Source organism: Sebastes umbrosus, chromosome 3, assembly GCF_015220745.1.
Source record: "Sebastes umbrosus isolate fSebUmb1 chromosome 3, fSebUmb1.pri, whole genome shotgun sequence".
Taxonomy (NCBI): domain Eukaryota; kingdom Metazoa; phylum Chordata; class Actinopteri; order Perciformes; family Sebastidae; genus Sebastes; species Sebastes umbrosus.
This window is the reverse complement of record NC_051271.1, coordinates 6,891,112-6,913,663: the sequence shown is the minus strand read 5'-3', so window position 1 is coordinate 6,913,663 and position 22,552 is coordinate 6,891,112. Positions and strand designations below refer to the sequence as shown.

General features: G+C 41.0%; 1 protein-coding gene across 1 annotated transcript in view; it reads right to left on the bottom strand.

The window, feature by feature from the left end:
- LOC119485247 (E3 ubiquitin-protein ligase SMURF2-like) overlaps window positions 1–22,552 on the bottom strand; it is a 71,190-nt gene that overhangs the window by 23,755 nt on the left and 24,883 nt on the right. The window contains exons 2-7 of the mRNA XM_037764689.1: window positions 17,688–17,726; window positions 15,171–15,279; window positions 9,122–9,255; window positions 3,021–3,086; window positions 2,031–2,115; window positions 1,424–1,507 (exon numbers count right to left, since the gene is read on the bottom strand). Of these exons, the coding sequence (XP_037620617.1) occupies window positions 1,424–1,507; window positions 2,031–2,115; window positions 3,021–3,086; window positions 9,122–9,255; window positions 15,171–15,279; window positions 17,688–17,726 (517 nt within the window). The remainder of the gene's footprint in view (window positions 1–1,423; window positions 1,508–2,030; window positions 2,116–3,020; window positions 3,087–9,121; window positions 9,256–15,170; window positions 15,280–17,687; window positions 17,727–22,552) is intronic.

Genomic DNA, 22,552 nt, shown 5'->3' with positions numbered 1-22,552 from the left:
TTTATATATCATACATAGCCTTTTTATAACACTTTAAATTTTGAAGAGCATTTTGGCTAAAAGACATCTTTCTTGCTGTGGACTAAATGAATAAATTAACAAAAACAACAACTGTTTACTTTTATTCCTTCCATGCATGGTGGAGTGTGTTAAATGAGTGAGTGGTACGTTGTCGACTTTCGGTTTTGGTGACTGTGCACTATATTTTCCTCTGCTGGCAGAGACCTGGGTGTGGAAGGTGCGTTACTGTGTTACAGGTGTGCTAAGGGGTTAAGTCACTGGTGCAACCAGTTTATTTGTTCTTGTGATGTCTAGACATAAACACAAGTATAGTGCAATTATTGGTAAACACCCTGTGTCATCAGTCCTCAAGGAGAAAAATGGATTTCAAATGGTTGAGATTAAAGTGATGTGAAGGATTACGAGTTGCATAAAAGCAAACAGATAGTCCTCACCAGTCTACAGTAAAATCTTTAGTGTGTTTGTGTGCTACCTAACAGCAGGACTTATGGACACATATCTGATAATCAGACATAAACAGAGACAGGCTGACTTTCTCACACTTACTGTATCTTTGTGTGTAAATGTGTGTGTAGCATGTCTGACCACTGTCTGGGTGTGCGGAGTTACTGACGCCTTGGCTATCTGAAACCTTGGACCCTTGTCTGTCAATCCACAACCCACCTCCCCACCTCTCCACACACTCTTCCTCCCTCCCCCTTCACTTATGTCCCACCTCTCCTTCCACTTTCCCTGGTCCCTCCTTCACAATATACCACTCAGGGCTCCACAGTGCGTCCAAAACATTTCAGTGGTCGCACCGGTGCACCTGACATTTAGCAGGTCTGTGTATGTGTGGAACCGTGCCCATGTCTCAACCTGCTCATCTTCCTCCTCAGCTTCACATTTTCCGCCTCCCTCAATGCCCGACCACTTAACCCTTTCTTCACCATTTCCTGTCTGTCCTACATCGTTCTACTACGCTGCCTGGGGGCCACTGGAGATGTGTAGTAGGAGTGGGTGAGGAGGTGGGGGCGGTGGTGTTATTTGTTTGCTTACTCCCCTCACGGCTCCACTGATATGGGCCAAGTAGGAAGGCGACAGTTGTTTCTGCAGGAACAGGGGCCAAGTAAAACCTAGCTGCCCGACTGGCTGGCTGGTTTATTTAGGTGTATGTGTGTGTGCTTGTGTATGTGTGTGTGTGTGTTGCGGTGGGGTGGGGGGGGTGGGGTTAAGGAAATTGACAATTCACTCATTAGCGACTGTTATTGTTGTGTTGTGAGTTGGGCTAAGTGGAAGTTTAGTTTTCTGGAAAGGGAAGTGGGGAAAAGTACGACCACTTAAATATATCCCCCGATGCTTTGTTGTAAAAGGTCAAGTTTGTTGTATTTGAAGTCCTAACTGAGGATGTGTGCAGATGTACCTGGTAGGTCTCTCCCACTGCGTGGTACGTGTGATGTGGTTCAGGTACTGTATCCTTCCAGAAGCTGTCCTCCTCTCTTCCCAGCTGATTCATGACAGATTGAGACAAACAGGTTAAAAAAAAACATCCTACTTGTTGTAAAGCAATATAAAAATTTACTTTGACACCACCACGAACATGCTCATCTAACAGCACTGTAAACAATGTATCCCTCATTTTATAAGTAGCACGAAAAAAAAGAGAACCACCAATGTGCACACAGCTGAAAACTACACGTCACTCATTGTACAGGGGGAAAATTTAGATAAATTAGACAGATATTTTCTTCATACAAACCAGACAAAAGTCTCATAGGGAGGATAGTAATATTCACAACAACTGTTTACACATGTTAAATATACCTCACTTTTCAAATATACACAAAATCACAGAAACTAGCCCCCTGCCCCCAAAATACACCTCCATACTATGAATTACTTCACTGATATAATTCGTCTCTGACAGAGCTGAAGGTAGCTCCAGAAAAAATGGGAGACTCAATAAAAACCAAAGTACTTCGTGCACAAATAGGAGCTCATTTTTAAGGAAAAACTGTGATAATACTGACCCATCGGGTAAGTCATTGTCGAACAAGCGACTGCAGTCCACCACTGGTCCTCCTGTCCCGATGCGATCTCTGGACTGAAGACTTACTACAAAGACAAGGATGACTGTAGATCAATGACTTATTCCTACCCATATAGTGCAGCTCAAACAATGACTATATATATACTACTATACTACTATACTACTACTATACTATATATATAGTACATTCATCATTTCTTATCAAGTCACTGTGGTTTGTGGATTCAAGTTCCACTAATGCTTTTTATACATTTTGTGTCCATTTCCTTTTCTCCTCCGACATTAATACAAAGGAACGCAAAAATAAGAAAATTAAAGACTTTTTTTGACAAGTAATGAACTGAATCAGAGAACTGAGACGGAGGATGCAGTCTGGGTCAATTTGTGTTTTCTAGTGTTTAAATTATGCAATGCACTGAGACATCCAGAGTTGTCTCTAGCAGAAAAGGTGTACATTTGAACTTTTTTATACAGAGTAATGGCACACTGGATTTAGACTAGAGCATCAGGAATATGTAATGCTTTGGTTATGTTTTCCACAAGGACGGTCGCACGGACACGAGCTGACGTGGAATCGTGACGAGGAAACGTTTGGATCTTTTATAATACGTGCAGGTTTTCCGATATTCTCAAAGCTCCGCAAAGTTCTCCATTTTCTCCACCCATCCACGTAGTTAGAAAAACAAAAACCTGCTGCACGGAACCCCCGTGAAAGGCTGTGTCTGTTGATTTGACGTCACATTGGCCGTGCAGACACTCACAAATGCAGCAAGCATAAATCAATCAATCAACACAGACTGACATAAGACTATGCGTATATACATATCTTTAGCTCGACTTCCTTACCCTTAAGAATGATAACATTTTCTATTGTGATGTACAGAATGCAACCAAATGGTATATGTGTGTGTGTGTGTGTGTGTGTGTGTGTGTGTGTGTGTGTGTGTGTGCGCGTGTTTGTGATTCTTACCGACTATTTGTCCTCTCACAGTATCATTGTCATTGGGGCCCAGCTTATTCAGGTCCAGTCTCTGATCTGCAGGGAAAAACAAACAAGACACAACATAACCATTGATTAAGCATCGCCGATGAACAACGTGTTGTATTTCACATCAAGTAACTAGGCCTTCAGACTGAAAACATAACTGCAGAGGGTTGCATTGTGTAGGTGTGCAGTGAGATGCTGAAACACTATCCAGGAAGGTCGGGATGATTAATAGATCGATCAGAATGAAGGCTTATCAGATGCCAGCACTGCACAATGGATTTATAATACATGAGAGAGGATGTTACAACCCTGGAAAGTTATAATTTGTATCCTCTGTTGCGACAATCACCAGATAAACAGTAGCTCTACCCTGTTCATCTTATGTAACAATTAAGTAATCTACCAGGAATGTGCGCTAATACACATGGCCGACATTGCCGGATAACTTCACATTGTGTTGGGGCAAAATGTGAGCCAGGTTCAACATTTGTGTCAGATGACACTGCGTTTTCTTTTGCTCGAGCCTTCTCTGTCGACAACCTTGCAGCGTCAATGCCGTGCCATTGAGAGGAATGGGGAAGCTGTGTGCTTTAATTACACAGCGCTAATGACAGTCTGACTTATGCATGAGTCAAACAGGACACACGGAAGTAGCCAGTCAAAACTCCTATATAATAAATCATGTTTGCATGCAAGTGCGCCTTTAAAGGCATGATGGGTAGGATCTGGCGGCACCTAGTGGTGTGGTTGCAGATTGCAACCAACTGAGTCTTTCCAAGACTGTGGTAACGTGCGTAGCTGAGTGCAAAACCGTGGTAACGCCGTTCGCCTCTCTCAGAGACCATCCTTACCATAATAACACTACTTCAGGAGCAACTGAAGTCAGACGCCAGCTGGCGGTACCACGACACGCTTGTGAACTGGCGCCAGTTTCACAAGCATGTCATGGAGAACTATGGTGACCTTCAGGTAACGTAAAAACGTGAAAGGCTCTCTCTAGAGCCAGTGTTTAGTTTGTCCGTTCTGAGCTACTGTAGAAACATGGCGGAGCAACATGGCGGACTCCGTGAAGAGGACCCGCTCCCTATGTAGATATGAAGGGCTCATGCTAAGCTAACGAAAACACAGTTTCAGGCGATTATAATGAAAACATAGTTATGAATATTATATTCCATTTCTGCCAATAGATCCCCCGAAATGTTACACACTGTTCTTTTAAAATGTCAAAAATACAACAGCGTTCTCTGCAGAAGAAACGCCTCTGCAGCTTCACCAGTTTTGTGGGAAAAAGATAAAAAATTTGGAGACACAAAATATCCCAAATTTTGGACAGAAAATGTGTTTGCAGTCATGTTGTTTCTGGATAAGTAAGAACGCATTGTCTGCCCAGCACAGGATAGCACTGCCAGACACAGACAGCAGAGAAACACAACACAGGAAGACTCTGAACAAGATCCAGACATAGATACACTCCGCAGTCTCTCTCTCTCTCTCACACACAACCACACACTGAATCCCACAGGGAAACTTGTGCATGACCAGTCCAGCTGACCAGTACAGGAGTGATATCAATTGGTACCAATTAACAATGCAAGAGTCCTGCAGGGGCTTTTGGCTTACTAAAATACAACAAAGTAAAACATAATCAGACATAAGACAGAGTGTAAGAGAGGGAGAGGAAGAGAAATCTGCAGAAGAGGCAGCGAGAGAGAAATAAGGAGATAAAGAGATGCCCCAGTTCTCCATCTACTAATACTAAAACCAAAGTCAGACTGGATTCGTCATGTCTTTAGCTTTGCCTGTATGATTTTGTATGCACATTAAATGGTCTGTTTGTAAGTATAGACTAAGGACATCTAAACAACCCTATAGCTTGTTTCCAGAAGTGTGTGTGTGTGTGTGTGTGTGTGTGTGTGTGTGTGTGTTTGTGTGTGTGCATCTGTTCCGGATACGTGTCTAGACTAAACAGGGATGGTCTATGCCTTACATGGCTGGAATAGTAAGCAGATTTTTCTCTTAAATAAGAGAAGGGGGGGGAAACAGAGAGACAGAACATTTACAGACCTTTAACCACAAGCCCTCACGGCACCATTCAAGTCCTCAGAGCTAGGGGAAATATGTTGCTACAATGAACAAACTACATAAAGGATTAGTGTTGATATGTGCATGTAGACCCACAGGAGTGTGTTTAAGTATAGATGAATATAGCTCATGAACAACTGTATCTGTGTATTTCTGTATGCATATTAGGGCTTCACAATCACAATCCCGATTTGGGCTTCCCATAATTAAATGAACATGATCGCCTGCGATATTGATGTTTATAATATGTGCTCCACTCATAGAAAAACTCTGCTGTATAAATCAAACGCTTCTTCTTCAGTGTGAGTGAAGAAGACATAAAGCTGCAATTTGTAACAATTGCAAGTCCAAAATAAGCCGTGGAGGAACAACCGTAAAAACATTTGGAACAACTAACATAATAAGACTCTTATTACATTGTAATTCATTCCAATGATGCTGCCCAGAGTAATCACAGTGATGTCTGTAGACAGCATGGAGCTGAAGAGCTGATGGTGCGTTCAAGCTCTGCTCAGTACAAATGAGTATCGGGCGAGGGTAAATCATAACGCTATCATGATGCGCTCAAATGTAATCTTGTAAAATGTAGTTTTTGGCGGGAAACTTGAATAAATACAGTTGATGTTTTCACACCAATATAAAATAGATATTAGAGAGGGAATTATGGCCTGATTAACTTCCTAACACAACCTCTAAGCAGGTTATAATATATAATTAAAACCATTAATGCCAAGATTTTTTTAGTCAAAGTAAATACTGTATTTATATAAAAAAACAATAATTTATTTCCTAGTCATTTGAATTGCATGTTTTTATGCAAATAACCACTATAGATGACAATAACAAAGTTAAAGGATAACATTTAGAGTTCTTGACGGTTGGAATGAAGCACAACATGGAAGTGAAATCAGCGCTTTATTTTTTTAAATGTGAAATTGCAATAAAAATATATTATCCCTAAAATCTATGAATAATCAAGATCTCAATATTGATCAAAATAATAATTGTGATGTATCATTTTGGCCATAATCGTGCAACCCTAATGCATATGTAAAAACTATAGAATCAGCAGTATCAGCAAAATCAGTGAATATAACGAGCAGTTACATCAACATCATCATGCCACAAACAATAAATAAACATCAGAGATCAAAGCGAGGTAGACTAACGTGTAGTCAGGCAAGACATTTTGAAAAACTGGTGGTGTGTGTGTGTGTGTGTGTGTGTGTGAGTTCAGAATTGGGACAGAGGACTTTGAGGTTTGTGTCTGCGATGCAACAGGAAAAGGAGCTCAGTGTAGAGCCAGACAGACTTCTAGTAAACTAGAAAATCATGCCGGATCCACTTTTGGTTTGCAAGAATGTGTGTGTGTGTGTGTGTGTGTGTGTGTGTGTGTGCTGAAGTGAAACAGTTGAATATGACTTCTAGGAATCAAGGCAATTCCAGGAAAGTATTGTTTGTGTCTGTGTGTGTTTTTATGTTTGTCTCAGTGTGTGTGTGTGCGCATCTTGGTCAGACCACAGACAGGGCACAGTTCATGTGTCACACAGGACAAGGACAAGGGGATAATGTGAGTGTTGGTGTCTTGTCGTAGATCATAATCCGTCTCCCTGTCTACTTCCTGTGGCTGCGAGAAAGTATAATTTATGCCATGTTGGCCGTACAGTAAGTGGCTGGTCTGGAGCCTAACTGGAGCCTATACTGTCTGTTTCTGGAAGCTGTGGGTCCAGAAGTCCTTTGGCACCCAGTGGGGTAAAAGTATGGCACCATCAAGGTCCCTTTTGTGGTTTTTGGTGGATTAGGGGGTGAACCTCACATAATGTGCCAAGGATGCCATTTAGGAGCAAATTTAAAGGTTGCTGGAACATATTCTGTAATCTTAAGTGAAGTATTTAGCTTTCTGGAGCGGTTACATTTGGGCCAACCAAACTACAACTACCTACATTCATGGAAGTATCCAACTATGCAGTTTGGAAAGAAAAGCATTCAACAAATGGCAATTATATTCAGACAGACAACTCCTATAATGGTTGTGGGACGTGACTGTGTAGGATGGAAATAAGGAAAAGGCCGGATATATAAAAAGGGGGAAAAATGTAACTTAGTGTGGTGGTTCTTGTACTTGTCTGACAATTTTTGTTTAGGATAATTCAGGAAGATGGATTGAAGGAAAGGAGGAGAGTGTTTGTAAGGAATGTTAATATGTACTATAGTTAAGTGTACATGTGTCAGTATCAACTAACTACTGATACTGCCAACAAGGCAGACAGGGCTAACCAGCATGAGGCCATGTGGACTGCACAGAAAGAATATCAGTTGGAAATCAAAGGGCACAACAACACAGGGGCCATGCAGACAGGAAACCAACCAAGAATGTGTGTGTCTGTGCAAAATCAGTGCTGTTCCTTTGTAAGGCCCTGTTCAGACCTGGCATTAACATGCGTCCTGTGTGATCCGATCACAGGTGGACAGCTTTAAGTACAGGTGTGAACGCACTCAAGACACATTGTGATCGGATCTTTCAGACCACATTCAGAGGTGGTCTTGGCCTCATATGGCAACATTCTTTTAGCAGTGTGTACACGAATGTGTACTGGGCCACATTAAGGACCGCCTACTCAACTGGCGTCCCGCTGGGATCCGCTGGTGTCTGCGCTCCTCACGTGAATAGTCAGACAGACGCGAGCGCTTGTCTGCCTCGCAGCATGGAAACGGCTTCTGTGCTCTAATGTATTCTGTCGGTGCAACTGTATTTTATTAAAATATATCTTATCTAGAGGCTATATAGTCTGCAGACTATCAGACTAGGCACGAGAAGTGCATCATTATCAGACTGTCAAAGATGTGTCGGTGTTTTTGTTCCAGTGCTCTGTACGGAGCTGACGCCCGCTGGCTCTCATCTCCGGCTCTCTGAAGCTCTGTACCCCGCTGTTGCCTGGCAAAGGCAGCGGTGCCGGAGGCACAGAGGTCCCCGGGGACCGCCAGTACAATAACCTTAAATTTTGATGTTAATAAAATGTACCTGAATTCACAAATATGTAGGATATTACTACTGACATTCCTGTAATATTACGTCACAACGTCTGCTGTATTAGCCATGTGTTTACTACGTGATCATTTGCATATAGAGCGGGGAAGTGAGATTGGATCACAATTGGCCACTCAAGACGCATGTAGAGACGCATTCTAATGCCAGGTGTGAACAGACGTACTTAGAGCTGTCCACTTGTGATCGGATCCCCCAAGAGGCATGGTAATGCCGGGTCTGAGCAGGGCCTATGTTACCCACATTAGCCTGGGATCAACTTTACGGTCACACGATCCCAAAACAGCATCCGTCTTCCTCTTTTTGCATCTTGTGCGAAACAGTGCCAATAAGTTTATAAGCAGGACTTTGTTTCCAAGAATAAAAGCTATTGGTTTCCTTGACAGAAAGTCGCATTGCTGTAAAAATGAATTGTAGCTATTGATTTAGTCTCAGGTGCCAGATGTCTAGAGCAGCCTATATTTCTGATATGTGTGGCCTAAAGGAGCTTCCTGTATATTGTGCACATAAATCTTATGGCAATGAATGGCTGGCACAAAAGCAGCAGCAGGCTGAAGGCTGGGGATAGGACAGCGACACTATTGAAGTAGCCACACATGTAGCGACAGGCTAGCTAGCTATCAAACTGCTGCAGCCAGATAAAACAAAATGCACAGGAACGGTTCACTGAACGTGAAGCTGTTCTCTGTTGTTGGAGACACTAGGTCTGGTCCACACATTTGTCTGACTTTGTGTGCATACATGTGTGAAGAGAGGTTAACATGGCTCACCCAACCGCTGTTTAGTTATTCATTAATTCATTCTGTATTTCCCGCAGAGCCTCCCCATCTCCCTTCACTAACAAGCCAGACGGGCAGCACCTTAAGGTAAAGGTCACGGTAGGCATGCAGAGGGAGAATGAAGAGACCACACAGATGATGCACTTATGCACACACACAAACAAACAGGTACTTACAGCCAGTGTCTTTGAGTCTGTTGATGGCGTTGGACAGGAGGCGGACACAGCCGAGGAAACCTGCGCCCTGCTTTTTGTGGATCTTCTTGTGGTTCCATACACTGATGGTGATTGAGTCTGCCTTTCCGATGTATCTGACAGGGGAAGGTTTGAAAGAAAACAGGTCAATACGACAGAAAAGAGGAGCAGTTTGTAATCCTGACAATATGACTTTATTTTATTATGATTGTGTCATGCATAAATAATATGCCCAGCCCAAACGGGCTTACAAGACACCATTGTATTTAGAAAATAAAGAAAAGACAAAGGCAGAAACCAGAGTAGCAGCATAAATTACAAATAATACTAAACAAATAAACCATCCTGACGTTTTTTCCAAGCTTGAGAAACAAAAGTAGCAGGACGAGAGACAGTTGACAGACCGAGAGATGGCGGAGGTTTTGGTGTCGAAGCGAAAAGCAAAACCTCCTATTTGGCAATATTTCGGATTTAAACCCAATGCAATAAGGGAACCGTAACGTTAATCATAACGAGGTAATCGCCTCAAGTAGGACGGAGCAATCACAGACGGTGTGCGCGGCACAGCAGCACCAGGTAGACCTTTGCGACCAAGCAGCGACAGCTCTACCGGAGAGGCCAGACACACAGCCCCCCGACGGTAAAGATCAAAGTAAGCGCGCTACACATATTGACTGTCATATTTTCTTGAAGAATGTCCGGTGTAATCGGTATCACCGGTGCTGTCACAAGTTTATTAACCGGTGGGAAAATTTCCTCACTTTCACATAACTCATTCATTTTCAACTTCTCCTAACTCGCATACTTCGCACAACCTGTTGTCCTCCTGGATGTTTTTAAATCTACCGACTTCAAGGGCCAGAGGAAGGATTCCTGTTCTTAACTGTGCTACTAAAGACCTTTGACTCCCCGATAAGTGTGCTATAACATAAGATTCAGTGCCATAACTGTGCTTGATTTGAATATATGTTCATAATTTTGTTTTTAACAATATATCTTTCAACCATTTTTCCTCAAATCTAGCAGGTAACTTTCTTCTAATTGTGTTCATGCAGCATGATAAATTATTACTATACATATATTGCAATTCAGCTTCCTCAAAAATAGCATGAAGTTCTGTAGCCCATGGAGCATTATGTGATTTATTCCAAAGAAAAAATGTATGGAATTTCAAAGGGAGATGGTGTATGCTTGTGTACACATTGCTCAAAGAACAGAGTAGGTTTTCATCAAACCACAGGGTATGAAAGATGGAAATTAAATGAAATCATAAGCTACAACGCTCAAGAAATGTTGCAAAACATTAACAAATACACAGACAAAAAACACAGAAAAAACGGAAACTTGTATTTTGCATTCTCCCCCCGACAGCAAGAGAACAATGCACACCAAGTTTGCGGTGCAGACTTTCAGACTGTGTAACGAGGCCGATTAGCTGATGTTAAAGTACCTTGTTGTGTGTACGTGCTCATGTGTTCGTGCAGATTTAGTGCAGCTGAGGTCAGTCTAGTCGTGGTTGAAGAACAGAGGAAGTCCCCGAGATGTGTTCTACCACTGTCTGAGACCCAGACAGCTCCAACAGTAAACACACAGAGTTCAACATTCAAATTCACAATCACACAGTCACTGACACACACACACACACACACATGCACATGTAATTACAGCGTAGCAGCCAGCACTGATGCCAAGCTCTACATTATGCTGTGCATCTATAGCGAGGAGTGGGGTTTCCCTACTGAACACATCAAAACATATAGATTTGGTATGTAAGACAAATCATAGAAGTTGGAAAAATTGTTGCACTGAAATTAAATAACAACCTGTGTGGGTTGTGGATCATTTTAAGGTCTCTAGTTGCTAATCTGAAAATCTGATCGGGATGCAGTAGCCGAGGTTAGCATCTTGGCACGTTCACCTTTTCTCTCTTAGCAGATCTGTCTAGGCCTGTGCTCTGTTGCACATGTTTATTATGATCTCATCTTCTAGCCATTCAACATTATTAGATGACAAACGGGTGAAAGAACACACAGCTTTCTGCAACCAAACTTTCAATTTTCTTCTCCAATAAAAAGGTGAGTTAATTAGAGGCTTATTTGCCAAGAAGACTAGAAACCACTGGAGGTGAGATGTGGGATTATACAGAATATTTCACACACTTCTATTTGATTTGTGTTTCTAATTAAAGCACTGTTGTTGTTCACTTTGATGAAATCCATTTTGGCAAAGCTCACCAAGCATTGTTATGTTTCAGTTTAGTTCCCTGCGTTTTGTGTGCTGTGGTGCAACTCAAATTGTCTCTCTGAGCACATTATGTGGTTCTAAATTTAATCTCATGCTTTTCTCTTCAGACAGCGTGAGATTAACAGGTCAATGTGATGCAAAGGTGTGTTGTGCAAAGCATCCTGGAGCCAAAAAAAGAGAACTGAAATAGCCGACGAGACAATGACTGAGTGTCTGAAGATAAGAGAACAGGTAGAACAAAATGTTATTTCCTCACTCACGATAACTGCCAAAAACAGTGTTGGGAAACCTTGTCCTCTGACATAACATTGCAGGTACTGTCTGAGGTAATTATTACAACACTGCTATCAACAGCAGATGTGTACAGATTGGGGAGGGCTGAGTAAACTGTCAGCACTGATTAATGGACTGCAAAAAACAGATAGAAGTACAGTATACACACACAAAATAACTACAGACTGGACTGACTCCCTGTCTTCTATAGGTGGTTAATGTTGCTCTCAAAGTAACAAAAGGACACACTGGACCATATTTCTGAACAGGACCGCTGTCTAGAGCCTTTAAAGTAAACTATTTCTCGATAATGTTATAACATATGTAACATTAAATAGAAATTAATTAAAAATGTGATAAGACATTATATTCATCTTTTTCATAGGGTATTCCTCTTGTTAATACTGCTCAGGGTTCAAACAGAACAGTATGAGCAGGGTTCACCTCGTGTCCTTGATATTTTTCTATTCATTGCGTTAAATTATTCAATTTCCACCATTAAATCTACTTTAAAAACAAGAACAAGAAACTGCCATGTGATTAACTATTAAACACTAATGGTCGAGCACAGAGACATATCTCTCTCTCTTTCACACGCTTCATTAGGTGGTTACATCAACAACAAAATATAAGGATTAGCACTCACTAATCCTACAGACAACAGCAGAGGAGGGGAAAAAAAATTCTTGGGTCAAATCCAGATTAGCTTTCCAGGACATACTAAATCCAGACCTGCACGACTTCCCAAACTTTTTCTTGCCAGGGAACGTACATTACATTGGGAAATCAAAAAATAAAAGATTTCTTTCCAGATTGGATATATTTCATATTAATGTTGGACGGCTTTCAGTTGTTAACATCGATAAAGACAAAAATAAATCAGAGTGGAGATTCTGCAGCTCTGGCTCGTCCGTATCAAGTACCTTGATCTGATTTATGTAAATTGAGCTGATGCCAGAGCATTCCTCCTCGATTCCCTTGTTCCTCGCTGTTACATTGAACCGACCACCCCCTTTTCACTTCTCTTCTTCCACTTTTGGACTTTTTCTGTCTCTCATAATGCAAAAATTGTGAATATTTAAGCTATAACATGACTTACAAAGTACAATACGTTCTGGGTGCAGTGGTACGTCCGGAATAAGTGCTTTCTTGAATATGTCTGTAAGCTTTGCGGACAATCCAAGACTGAGATAGACGAAACACTTATTGAATATAAAACCAAAACCATTCCTGTTTTCAAGTACGGAGCAAACAACTTGCTCTCTGCTAGCGATCTCTCCTGTGTCAGCCCTTGTTTTTACTGTGCCAACTCACAGCAGACAGGAATGAAGCAGAGAGAGATCTTCTGCAGGTTAAACCACTACTAATCAATGTCTGGAGTTACTCACTTTTTGATTATACTGTAGGTGGGTATGTCTGCCATACAGGCCTCCAGGGTTGTGATGAAGATAGTCAACTACTGCCAATGCATTTTTAACATGGATGGCCATAGGGAGAGTAAAAACTGACTGTAGCAGTGCTAGTGCTACTGGTATGTTCAACATTTTATTACTGTGGATGAACCAAATCTTGCTCATGCAGTATGTGTGAAGCCCGGTAAGGCGACCCAGTCTCTCTCATGTGGGGACATGGTATGCACAGCACGACATGTGCAGCATTTATTATAGAGTGAACTAGGCAGAGGGAGCAGAGAGCGAATCTGACCCTCTAACCAAAGCAATGTGAAGAGTTTATACTAAAAAGGCTGGAAATTGGAGGCCAAGCATGAAGAGGCAACGTGCCAAAACCAGACCTACATACTACTGTGAGTTCATGAACTTAAACCACTTAGAAAATGTTTTCAAAAAGCTGGCTGGGTCTGTGTGTCCTTAAACATTTTTGCGTAGGACACCAACATGAATTATAGAGCATCTACTGTGGTTAAAAAGTTATATAATTTTTTTGCAGGGTATGAATGATATGTACGCACTTTTATTCCATGGCTTTTGGCTCGGCATGCCTTTTTTAATTATTTTTCCTTTCCTATTGGCCTTAACGCTTTATTATTTTAACGTCCTGTTGGTTTTAAATCGGTCTTATTGTTTTATTTTGTTGTTTTTTATGTTTAATTGTACACCACTTTGGTCAACTTTTGTTGTTTTTAAATGTGCTTTATAAATACACTTGGATTGGATCAGTGTCATGTGAGAACGACCCCACCTCCTAAAGCTGGAGGCTGGAGATGGGGGGTGTGGCGAGGTGGCGATCTGCCAAGCCCACACTCCCATCTGCTTTCTATGGCATGTTAGCCATTTCCTGAAGAAGAGGAAGAGGCCAGGGGTCGCTGGCGGGAAACATGCTCCGCCGAGAGGGTGGGGATCGAGAGGGGGGTAGAGGGGATTATGTAAAAGAGGGGATCTGAGGATAATGTTGACCGGGCACAGGAAGCACTGTGAAACAGGTGTGTGTGTGTGAAAATGAAAGTGTGCCCAGAAAGGCAACATGCATCAGTTGTTATAGGGCTGATGATAAAGGAACAAGTATAGTCACATATGTATGGACACTTCAATAATTCAGAAACATATATGTTCTTCTTACACAACGGGGTTTCATTATAATTAGGGCAGCAACTAACAGTTATTTTCATTATTAATTAGCCTACCTATTGCTTTATTGAATAACAGATGAATTAACCCATTTATGCCCAAAGACTATACTTAGTATGATAAGGAAAAATGCCACAACGATTGCTCTGATTGGTCAAAAGACTTTAAATTTGGTAAGGACTAGGGCTGTCAAAGTTAACGCATTCACGCAAATTCGTTGCCTGTTGGGCTTCAGTTTACCATGTTATGATTTGAGTATATCCTTGCCAGAGAGAGGGAAGTTCGTCAAGAAATGGCTTATACCCTCCACCTTAAAGAAGGGTGCTTCATTGAGCTGTGAGTGTGACTACAAACGGAGTTCACTCTGTCACGGAGCGGGAGGGTGTATTGGAATTGGGCCTAAATGTGTGTTGGCCTATAGAAAGACACATTTGGCTCAGAGAGATTGAGCAAGCCAGAAAAATATGAATTAGACAAACTCCAATTCACAGAGGACATTGTTCAGGAGTGCGAACTATTTAGCAAACTCCATCTTCTAATACCCAAAATAGGAAGAATCTGAGAAAGAAGAAATTCATACCAGTATGAGTCGGGCTTTCCTCCCAAAAAATCTCATATGCATACGTCTGGGTGAGGCCTGCGGTATGGAATGTCTACAACCTCACTCTACAAGATGTTTTGTTCACACGTAAAACGGCTCAAAAGCTTTATAGATGGGTGTTTCTGCTCACAGTAAAGAGCTGCATTCCTGAAACACACAGAGACACTAAAGAGCAAAACCAGTGTGCTGCATCTCTGTGAAAGCAATGCTTTCTGTGCTGTTTCAAATTCCAGCTGGTGAGTGACCTCACACACAACAACGCTGCATTTGTTTTTTAATGAGGCATTAAGTGTTAAACGGCAACATGTCGCAGTACTGCTCCACTTACAGATCATAATGTTGATTCCACTTTGGGTCCAGCGTATTTCTCACAGTATCGGTAGAGTGGCATTGTCCTGAGCCGTCCACCACCACTTTGGCAAAAGGATCTGGCAACCCTGTAAAAATAGATAGAGGCAAGTGAAAAGGTTGTGTTTAGTAACTGTGCAAACCTGGTGTTTAGGGCTAGGCGTTATAGGCAAGTTTATCTCTATCACCATTCAGAAACAAGTCAAGCAAATACCTTTGATAAAACAAATATTCTAAGTGAAACCTATCTATCTGAAACATCTACTCAGCGAAGAAAGAGAGTTTAAGTGCCGCAAAATGTAGAACAGTTGTAGTCGGGGAGCCGCACCAGTGGCGACCGCAGCTATTTTGCTTTGTTGTTTCTTAGTCTGCCTGACCGGAGAAGGGGGATTTGTTTGTGCTGTTATCTGATCCACTCTCATCTTACTATCACGAAGGTTGCAAGATTTTTTCTTCTGATATTGTTCTTTTTTACAGCCATGTTTGGCCTGCAGGAGTACGACCAGCCTCAGAGACTCAAGTACAGCCGAGAATTTCCCCAATATCGAGTTTTAACAGTTTTTTCTGCGCCTTTGTTACCTGCCAAGAGAACTTCCTCAATTATTTATGATGGTTATTTATAACCACCTTAAAGCAAACGTGGACAATGCAGCATCAGTCATCATAAGAGTGATGCAGCGTTTGCAAAGCATATCCCCTAATGCACCTAACTTTATTATGGGAGGTTTTCATCGCTGCTCTGTGGATAAGTCCCTTAGTCGTTTTTTTAGTACATTACCGGCCCTTCAACACATGGTACTGTGCTGGACCTTTGTTGTGGGACCATCAGGGGAGCCTACAAATCTTATTTCAAAGCTCCCCTAGGTACCTATGATGGTCAAGATGTGGTGGTCTGAGGGACTCTATTCAGAAACTAAATCAATGTTTTTACAAACTTGGCCTTCCTTAAAGAATCCTGTGCAGATTTAGATACTGACACAGCATCAGCAGTATCAATCGATCATCATTGTTGTATTCTTTTTGCATTTACTATTATTGACTGCTGTCTGTGAGCCAAATTGCCCCTCTGGGACATTAAAGCTTTACTCTACAACCATAAGGCAAGTCTCCTCACAGAATCTTATTCAGTTGGAAATCTGATAACGGATTCTTCTTGGTGTGTTCATATGGTGTCCTCTCTGTGTGGCTGCATGTGTGTATTTTAAATGTGAGTATATACCTCTGGGCACCGATACCTCACGCCAGTCAAACCTGTTCAGTCACCCTTATGCTTCCGTGGAACTTCCGTCTTTGTGTGTGGGTGTGGGTGTGTGTGCGGGTTAGACAAAAATGAACTTGCTATTGTCTGTAACCATGACTTCCAGGTTAATGGGGAACCAAACTATTAGCCAACTCCTGCAGCAATTTAGTGCTTTTACCACGACCATAACTGGCAATTAAGGTAATAGATGTGGGTTGCTTTTGTGAGAAATGTCTCATGAGTGGAACTAAATAATAGGTCTCCTCTTACATTAATGCCAGAGGCAGAGGATGGCCTTCTATCCTACTGATCACCTAAACAGAGGTTGAAGAAACAGCCTGAAGCTAAACGTTAACAAAAAAGTAAATTAGAAGCCAGAAAGAAAACAACATACTACTTCGTCCCTTGGATGACCTCAGACTGTCAGCATTTGTTTGTGTGAACTTGTGTGTTTTATCCCATCAAGTCCCATCTCACTGTTACGGTGTAGCATAGGGTTGGAACGATATGCTTACCTCCCCATTTCTACACTGTCATGATACTTGGGTATACAAAGAATAAAGTAATTTCCCTCACAAATTAGTGGTATTTTCTTTTTAATTTATAAGGGACATGTAATGTTTTATACTTCTGGTGAATATATTCCAATCAATATTATTTCCATATATGTATTTTGTATATACATTTCCCTTTGTTAACACCTTATTTTGGACCTCGTCACACACCCAGACTTCCGCTAACTTCACCAAGTCTGTCGCTAGCTCTCCCATCAGCTTTGTTTTCTTTAAACATCAGCTCCATCTGGGCCGTTTGAATACATTTAACATAAATGTCAGTATATGCCAGTACTTACCAACATATACAAGTCTCTTTATTTTGCTCCACTACAATGTGACATTTTTACAACAAATTGCAAAATCAGAGAACAAAACGTCTTCTTGACTGCACAGTGAAGTTTGCGTGTATTCTCATGTAATTGCCATTACGGTGTAATTTCTGCCCAGTATAATTAAAGCCTTCTTTAATTAAGTCTAGTGCTTCTGTACCAGATACCTATTACTAGAAGTTAGGTTAGCGGTGGGTCCCTGTGCGTGCTAAGCCTCCTGGTGTGTATAACAGACAGACAGCTCCTGAGGGACTTCATTTACAGCACGGATTCAAAAGCCAGCAACCTGCCACTGCTGACAAAGCCCATTCTAATGCACGAGGGAGGGAATGGGACAGGAATAGAAACATGTAAAAATAGACGCTACTTACGGAAGAAGTCTTTCTTTGCCAGGTTCTTTGCACACAGGACTGTAAGAGAAGAAATACAGAGATATTAATGACAGGTTAAAAATGAGATGTGTACAAATTAGATGCAAAAATAAGAGATTTAAAAGAAGAAAAAAAACAGACCAGACTATGCATAATCAGCTTTCAATGGTATGTCATTTTTCCATTGAAAATATATTCTACGGAATTATACAGTACATCTCTCACCCTACAAGTAAAATTACAAACTTTCAAATAGGGCTGCAACTAGTGATTATTTTCATTGTCGATTAATCGCCAATTAATTTCTTGATTAATCGATTGGTTGTTTGGTCTATAAAATGGTGAAAAATGCCGATCAGTGTTTCCCAAAGCCCAAGATGACATCCTCAAATGTCTTGTTTTGTAAACAACTCAAAGATATTCAGTTTACAGTCATAGAGGGGTAAAGAAACCAGAAAATATTCATATCTAAGAAGCTGAAATCAGTTCAATCAATTTAGACCTTTTTCTTAAAAAAATACTCAAACCGATGAATCGTTTATCAAAATTGTTGCTGATTAACTTAATAGTTGACAACTTATTGATTAATTGGTGCAGCTCTACTCTCAAAAATATTCTACTATTTAATATTATTTTTAAAGCACAGTTGTAATGTGTAAATGTTGGGCAACATTTTGATTAGGCTAACTGCTTCTCTTTGGTAATATTTTTAGTAAAAGCCCAGCAGACAGAAAAATTTCATTATTTATAATTTTTTTGTCTTAGCTGTACAACTTGACACAGTTTCCTTTGAGTAATTACTGCTGTCTTTTTGCCAACATATGGGTTTGTCCATCCTCACTGTCCCATCTCAGGCGAGGAAATCAGTCTTAAGAGCTTCGCCTGGTAAAATATTGAGTAGAGAAGCACTCTTTCCTGTATGAAGCAGGTCGCTAGGGGTTTACATCATAGACAACATACAATGGGTTTCAACAGAGAAAGAGAAAGTAAGAGAGTCTGTAAGTCTGTGTTTGGGTTTGTCTGCTATTGTCTTTTTTTAATCTTCCTCTGTAAATGTCTCACTTCTTGTGTGTTGGAGGTAAACTGAAGCAGACCGATGCTTTGTTAGAAGCTGGCTAGACAATCCTGTGATGATTAGGGATGTCACAATACCAGAAATTTAGTACTAGATACTAGAAATTAAATTTAAACAGTGAAATTCCACGATTCTTGATACCAATTTGATACCCCATTAAAAAACAAAAGTAAAACAATAAATCCCATGTACTTCAACATACACTCCTTTATTACCATTTGCATACTGTTTTTTGTGAATTTATTATTAATTCCTGATGATCTGCCTCAAGTTTCTCGCCAAAACAATTTTACAAGATTTGAACTAATCATGATAACGTTACAATTTACTTACGCCCAATTGTCATTTTTACTGAATAGAGTCTGAATGCATCATAATGTAAATAACTGGCACCTCGCGTTGATGTTAGCTGTCAGCTCCATGCAGGACTGTGCTGCTTACTGGTTGTTAACAACTAACGTTAACTACCTCTTCTCCTGATGATTTGAACACAGATTTGTTGTTTGTAATGTAGAATTATGAGGGAAAGAATAAATAAGCGTTGATAGTGAGTTTACTGTGTCCCGAACACATTTTCTATTGTCCCCGGGACGAGGGGAGGCTATAGTACCTATGGTGCCTGCGGTACTGTAGAAAAACGAATACCATCACATTTTCAGAGTTTTGGCATCGACTTAGTACCAAAGTATCGGTTCACATCGGTGACATCTAATGACAATTACAGAGCAAGACAAAGCAGGCCAAGTATCAACGATTAAGAGCAGTGGCAGAGAAAAACCAACACGATGAAGGTAATAAATCTACAGTGTACTTAAAGTGATGTAAAAGGGAGTTAAATAAACATTAAAGGCTGCCAGCAGACAGATCAACATCCTAATCACTTCTCTGCCAATGAATTGGGAGTGGTGCTAAACTCTAAGCAAAGAGACCGAATAAAATAGGTCTAGAACATTGTTCAATCTCTCTGCAAGTGCTTCCACCCATCCATCCATTTTCTATATTCACTTCTTTCTATTCATGGTCATTGGCAGGCACTTCATTATCAATGCAGGTACATGTGAACCCTCTTTTTTCCAACCGTATCATGGCTTTAGTCTCTGGGGCAAAGAGAAACAACTAAATTTATGTCAAACAAAAGACGTAGATCAGACCTTCTGCAGAGCAGGCAGCACAATAAAGGCACATGACATCTGCCTGAAAATAGGAGGTTAAAATACAAATCACATCTTTTGCCGCTTGTCACCTTCTTTATCTCGGCATTATTGTCTGCCACTTCCCCTCTACCATTGTCAAATATAGCCACAGACCATAAATACCACAAGATTAGATGTAAAAAAAAAAATAAAAATTCTCTGCTCTAGCCAGCCTCAGATGAGATGCATTATTTCTGAACACCAGACATATAAGGCCTCCAAAGGGAATATGGTCCAACATCTACAACACACTGTCAAGCCTGTAGTGAAAGTGCTATTGTATGCTGCTGTATGCATTATTTACAGCAGTCAACTTCGCACACACTAGCCTCATTTAGAAAATAAGATACATAGGCTGTGAATATACGATGTAGTTTAAAAGATATTCTTATGCAGTTAATATCCAGACAGAGGGTCAGAGAGTTGGTGCGACTTTTTGACAATTTCAGACGTTTATACGAGAACAGAACATAAAGTTATTACATTAAGACCCCTACGCCAAAACAGTGCTGTGCTGGAGACATCATCTACATGGATTACACAATAGATCATGTTAGAGCATGTGAACCTGCCACGAATGAGAAACAAGCACCACTTCCGAAAAAGATATGGACTGCCTGGGAAACCAACCTAGCATTAAACCCATTGAATGTGGAGACCTTGACAGTGACCAAAATGACACAGTCAGACAAATCAGACAGAATCACAACATGGGAACAGACGATCTCAACACAAACCAAATTACACTGACTGGGCTGCCTGGATGAACACTAACCATCAGCTTGTCAGGGGAAATTACACTGCCAAAGCCGACAGTATGGGTGCAAGCCAAATCGAAGGCAGCCAGAAAAGCCTCCTGCGGGACAAAACGGACACCGTGTTGTCGGCAGACAGGAGAAAAACAGGAGAGACAGAGGCCTGAAATCTTGGCGGAACATTTGTGGACAGAGAATCCAACTCTGAGACAAAAATCAGCCACCAAAGTTAAAATGGGTCATAAATCTTAGGCCTTGAAGATATATGTATGAGCCTATTTTGTGCACATGTATTCAAAGGTATTCACAGCAGAGGGTTGAGAGTGACAACCATTATTCTGTCTGTTGGTTTGGAAATCTTATTTAAAAGGGGCCCTGTGGAGTTTTCTTGAAAACAAACAAAAGTTATGTTCACATTTAGTGTTACCAAAACATGTATCCTTGAGGTCTGATAAATGTGTCGAGTGCATTTCCTTCCTCCTAAAACATTTGCAAAGCCCATTTATTCCCAGGCCACTAAAATACTCCAAAAACTTTTGAAATATGTTCTGTGAAATTCAGCTAAAACATCTGTTATTATTACTCAAATATAGATTTTCTCTATCTAAATTGGGCTATCAAAATTGGCCATTCTAAAATAAACACGTACGTTCAAACTATTTGAATATCTATTTTTGCACATTATGTCCATGACACCTTGTCCTAACTGGCCTGGAACGACGCAGCACGGTATTTTGAGCAGAACTTTTGTCGGGACGCCCGGTTTTATTTATTCCTGACGTTTGCTTTGAAAGCGCTGCAGTGGAGGAGGTGATTCGTGAAGTTGAAATGAGCGGTTATCTAGATGATACCTCCTCATTTCACTACAAAAACCTAAATAAGGTGGCAGCTGGCTGGATGGAGATCGCCTGAAAGTTTCCTACTATGTCATTTCTAGTAAACATTACAATATAAAATGCATGTTTTCTGTTTAAAAAGTACAAATGTCTGAAGACAGCAAGTACTGCTCACCCATCTTTTAAGTGGTTACATCTCCAGTCTAATCTCGAGTGCACAGCTGATGGTTTGATTACATGACCTAACGTGACGTTTGGTGGCACTCTCTCTGCGGCAGAGTTCTCTGCCATCATTACGGTTGTTGTATTATTCCTCGTTCAGCTTGACTTAAAGTTGCATTTCATTTTCAATTAACGAAAGTGACGTTGCGTGACTACTGTCATGCGATGCATTCAGTGCGCACGAGGCAGACAGCCACGGTAGTGCTGCTTTTTTCTCACAATGGAATATTGATTTTCATATTTGAATGATTTTTTACTATTTGAATATATATTTGAATTTAGAATATTGGTTGACAGCCCTATTAGCTTGTGTCATTTGGTTTGCTGTGGGTGTTCACGACTGCTGAAGAGGCAACACTGGTAAGTAGCTACTAGCTTAAACTGAGTGTGCTGAGCAATGATACAGACATGGCTCTCTGGTTACCACACTATGCTAATGAAGATTAAGGGATTGACCTGCACACAGCTCCAGTGTCTCAGTCACAACTGTCACAGAGGGGAAAGCTTCTCTCTTTGTTATCAATGGTCTCTCACCAACTGTGCAGCCAGGCACAGCAGGCTGCTGCTGCGGCTGCTGCTGACGATGATGATGAAAAGGTTACAAGGGGGCATAAATTAGACAATGGAACAATAATGACAACTGGGGGGCCAACGTTTTATGAGATAAAACTACTATACCAGTGAGGTTTTCATGACTTATGGCAAAAAGAAATATGGTTTCTACAAGGTACATGATTGACTCATTGGTGATTCTTCTAAATTAGCGCTACGGCAGCCGGTCTCA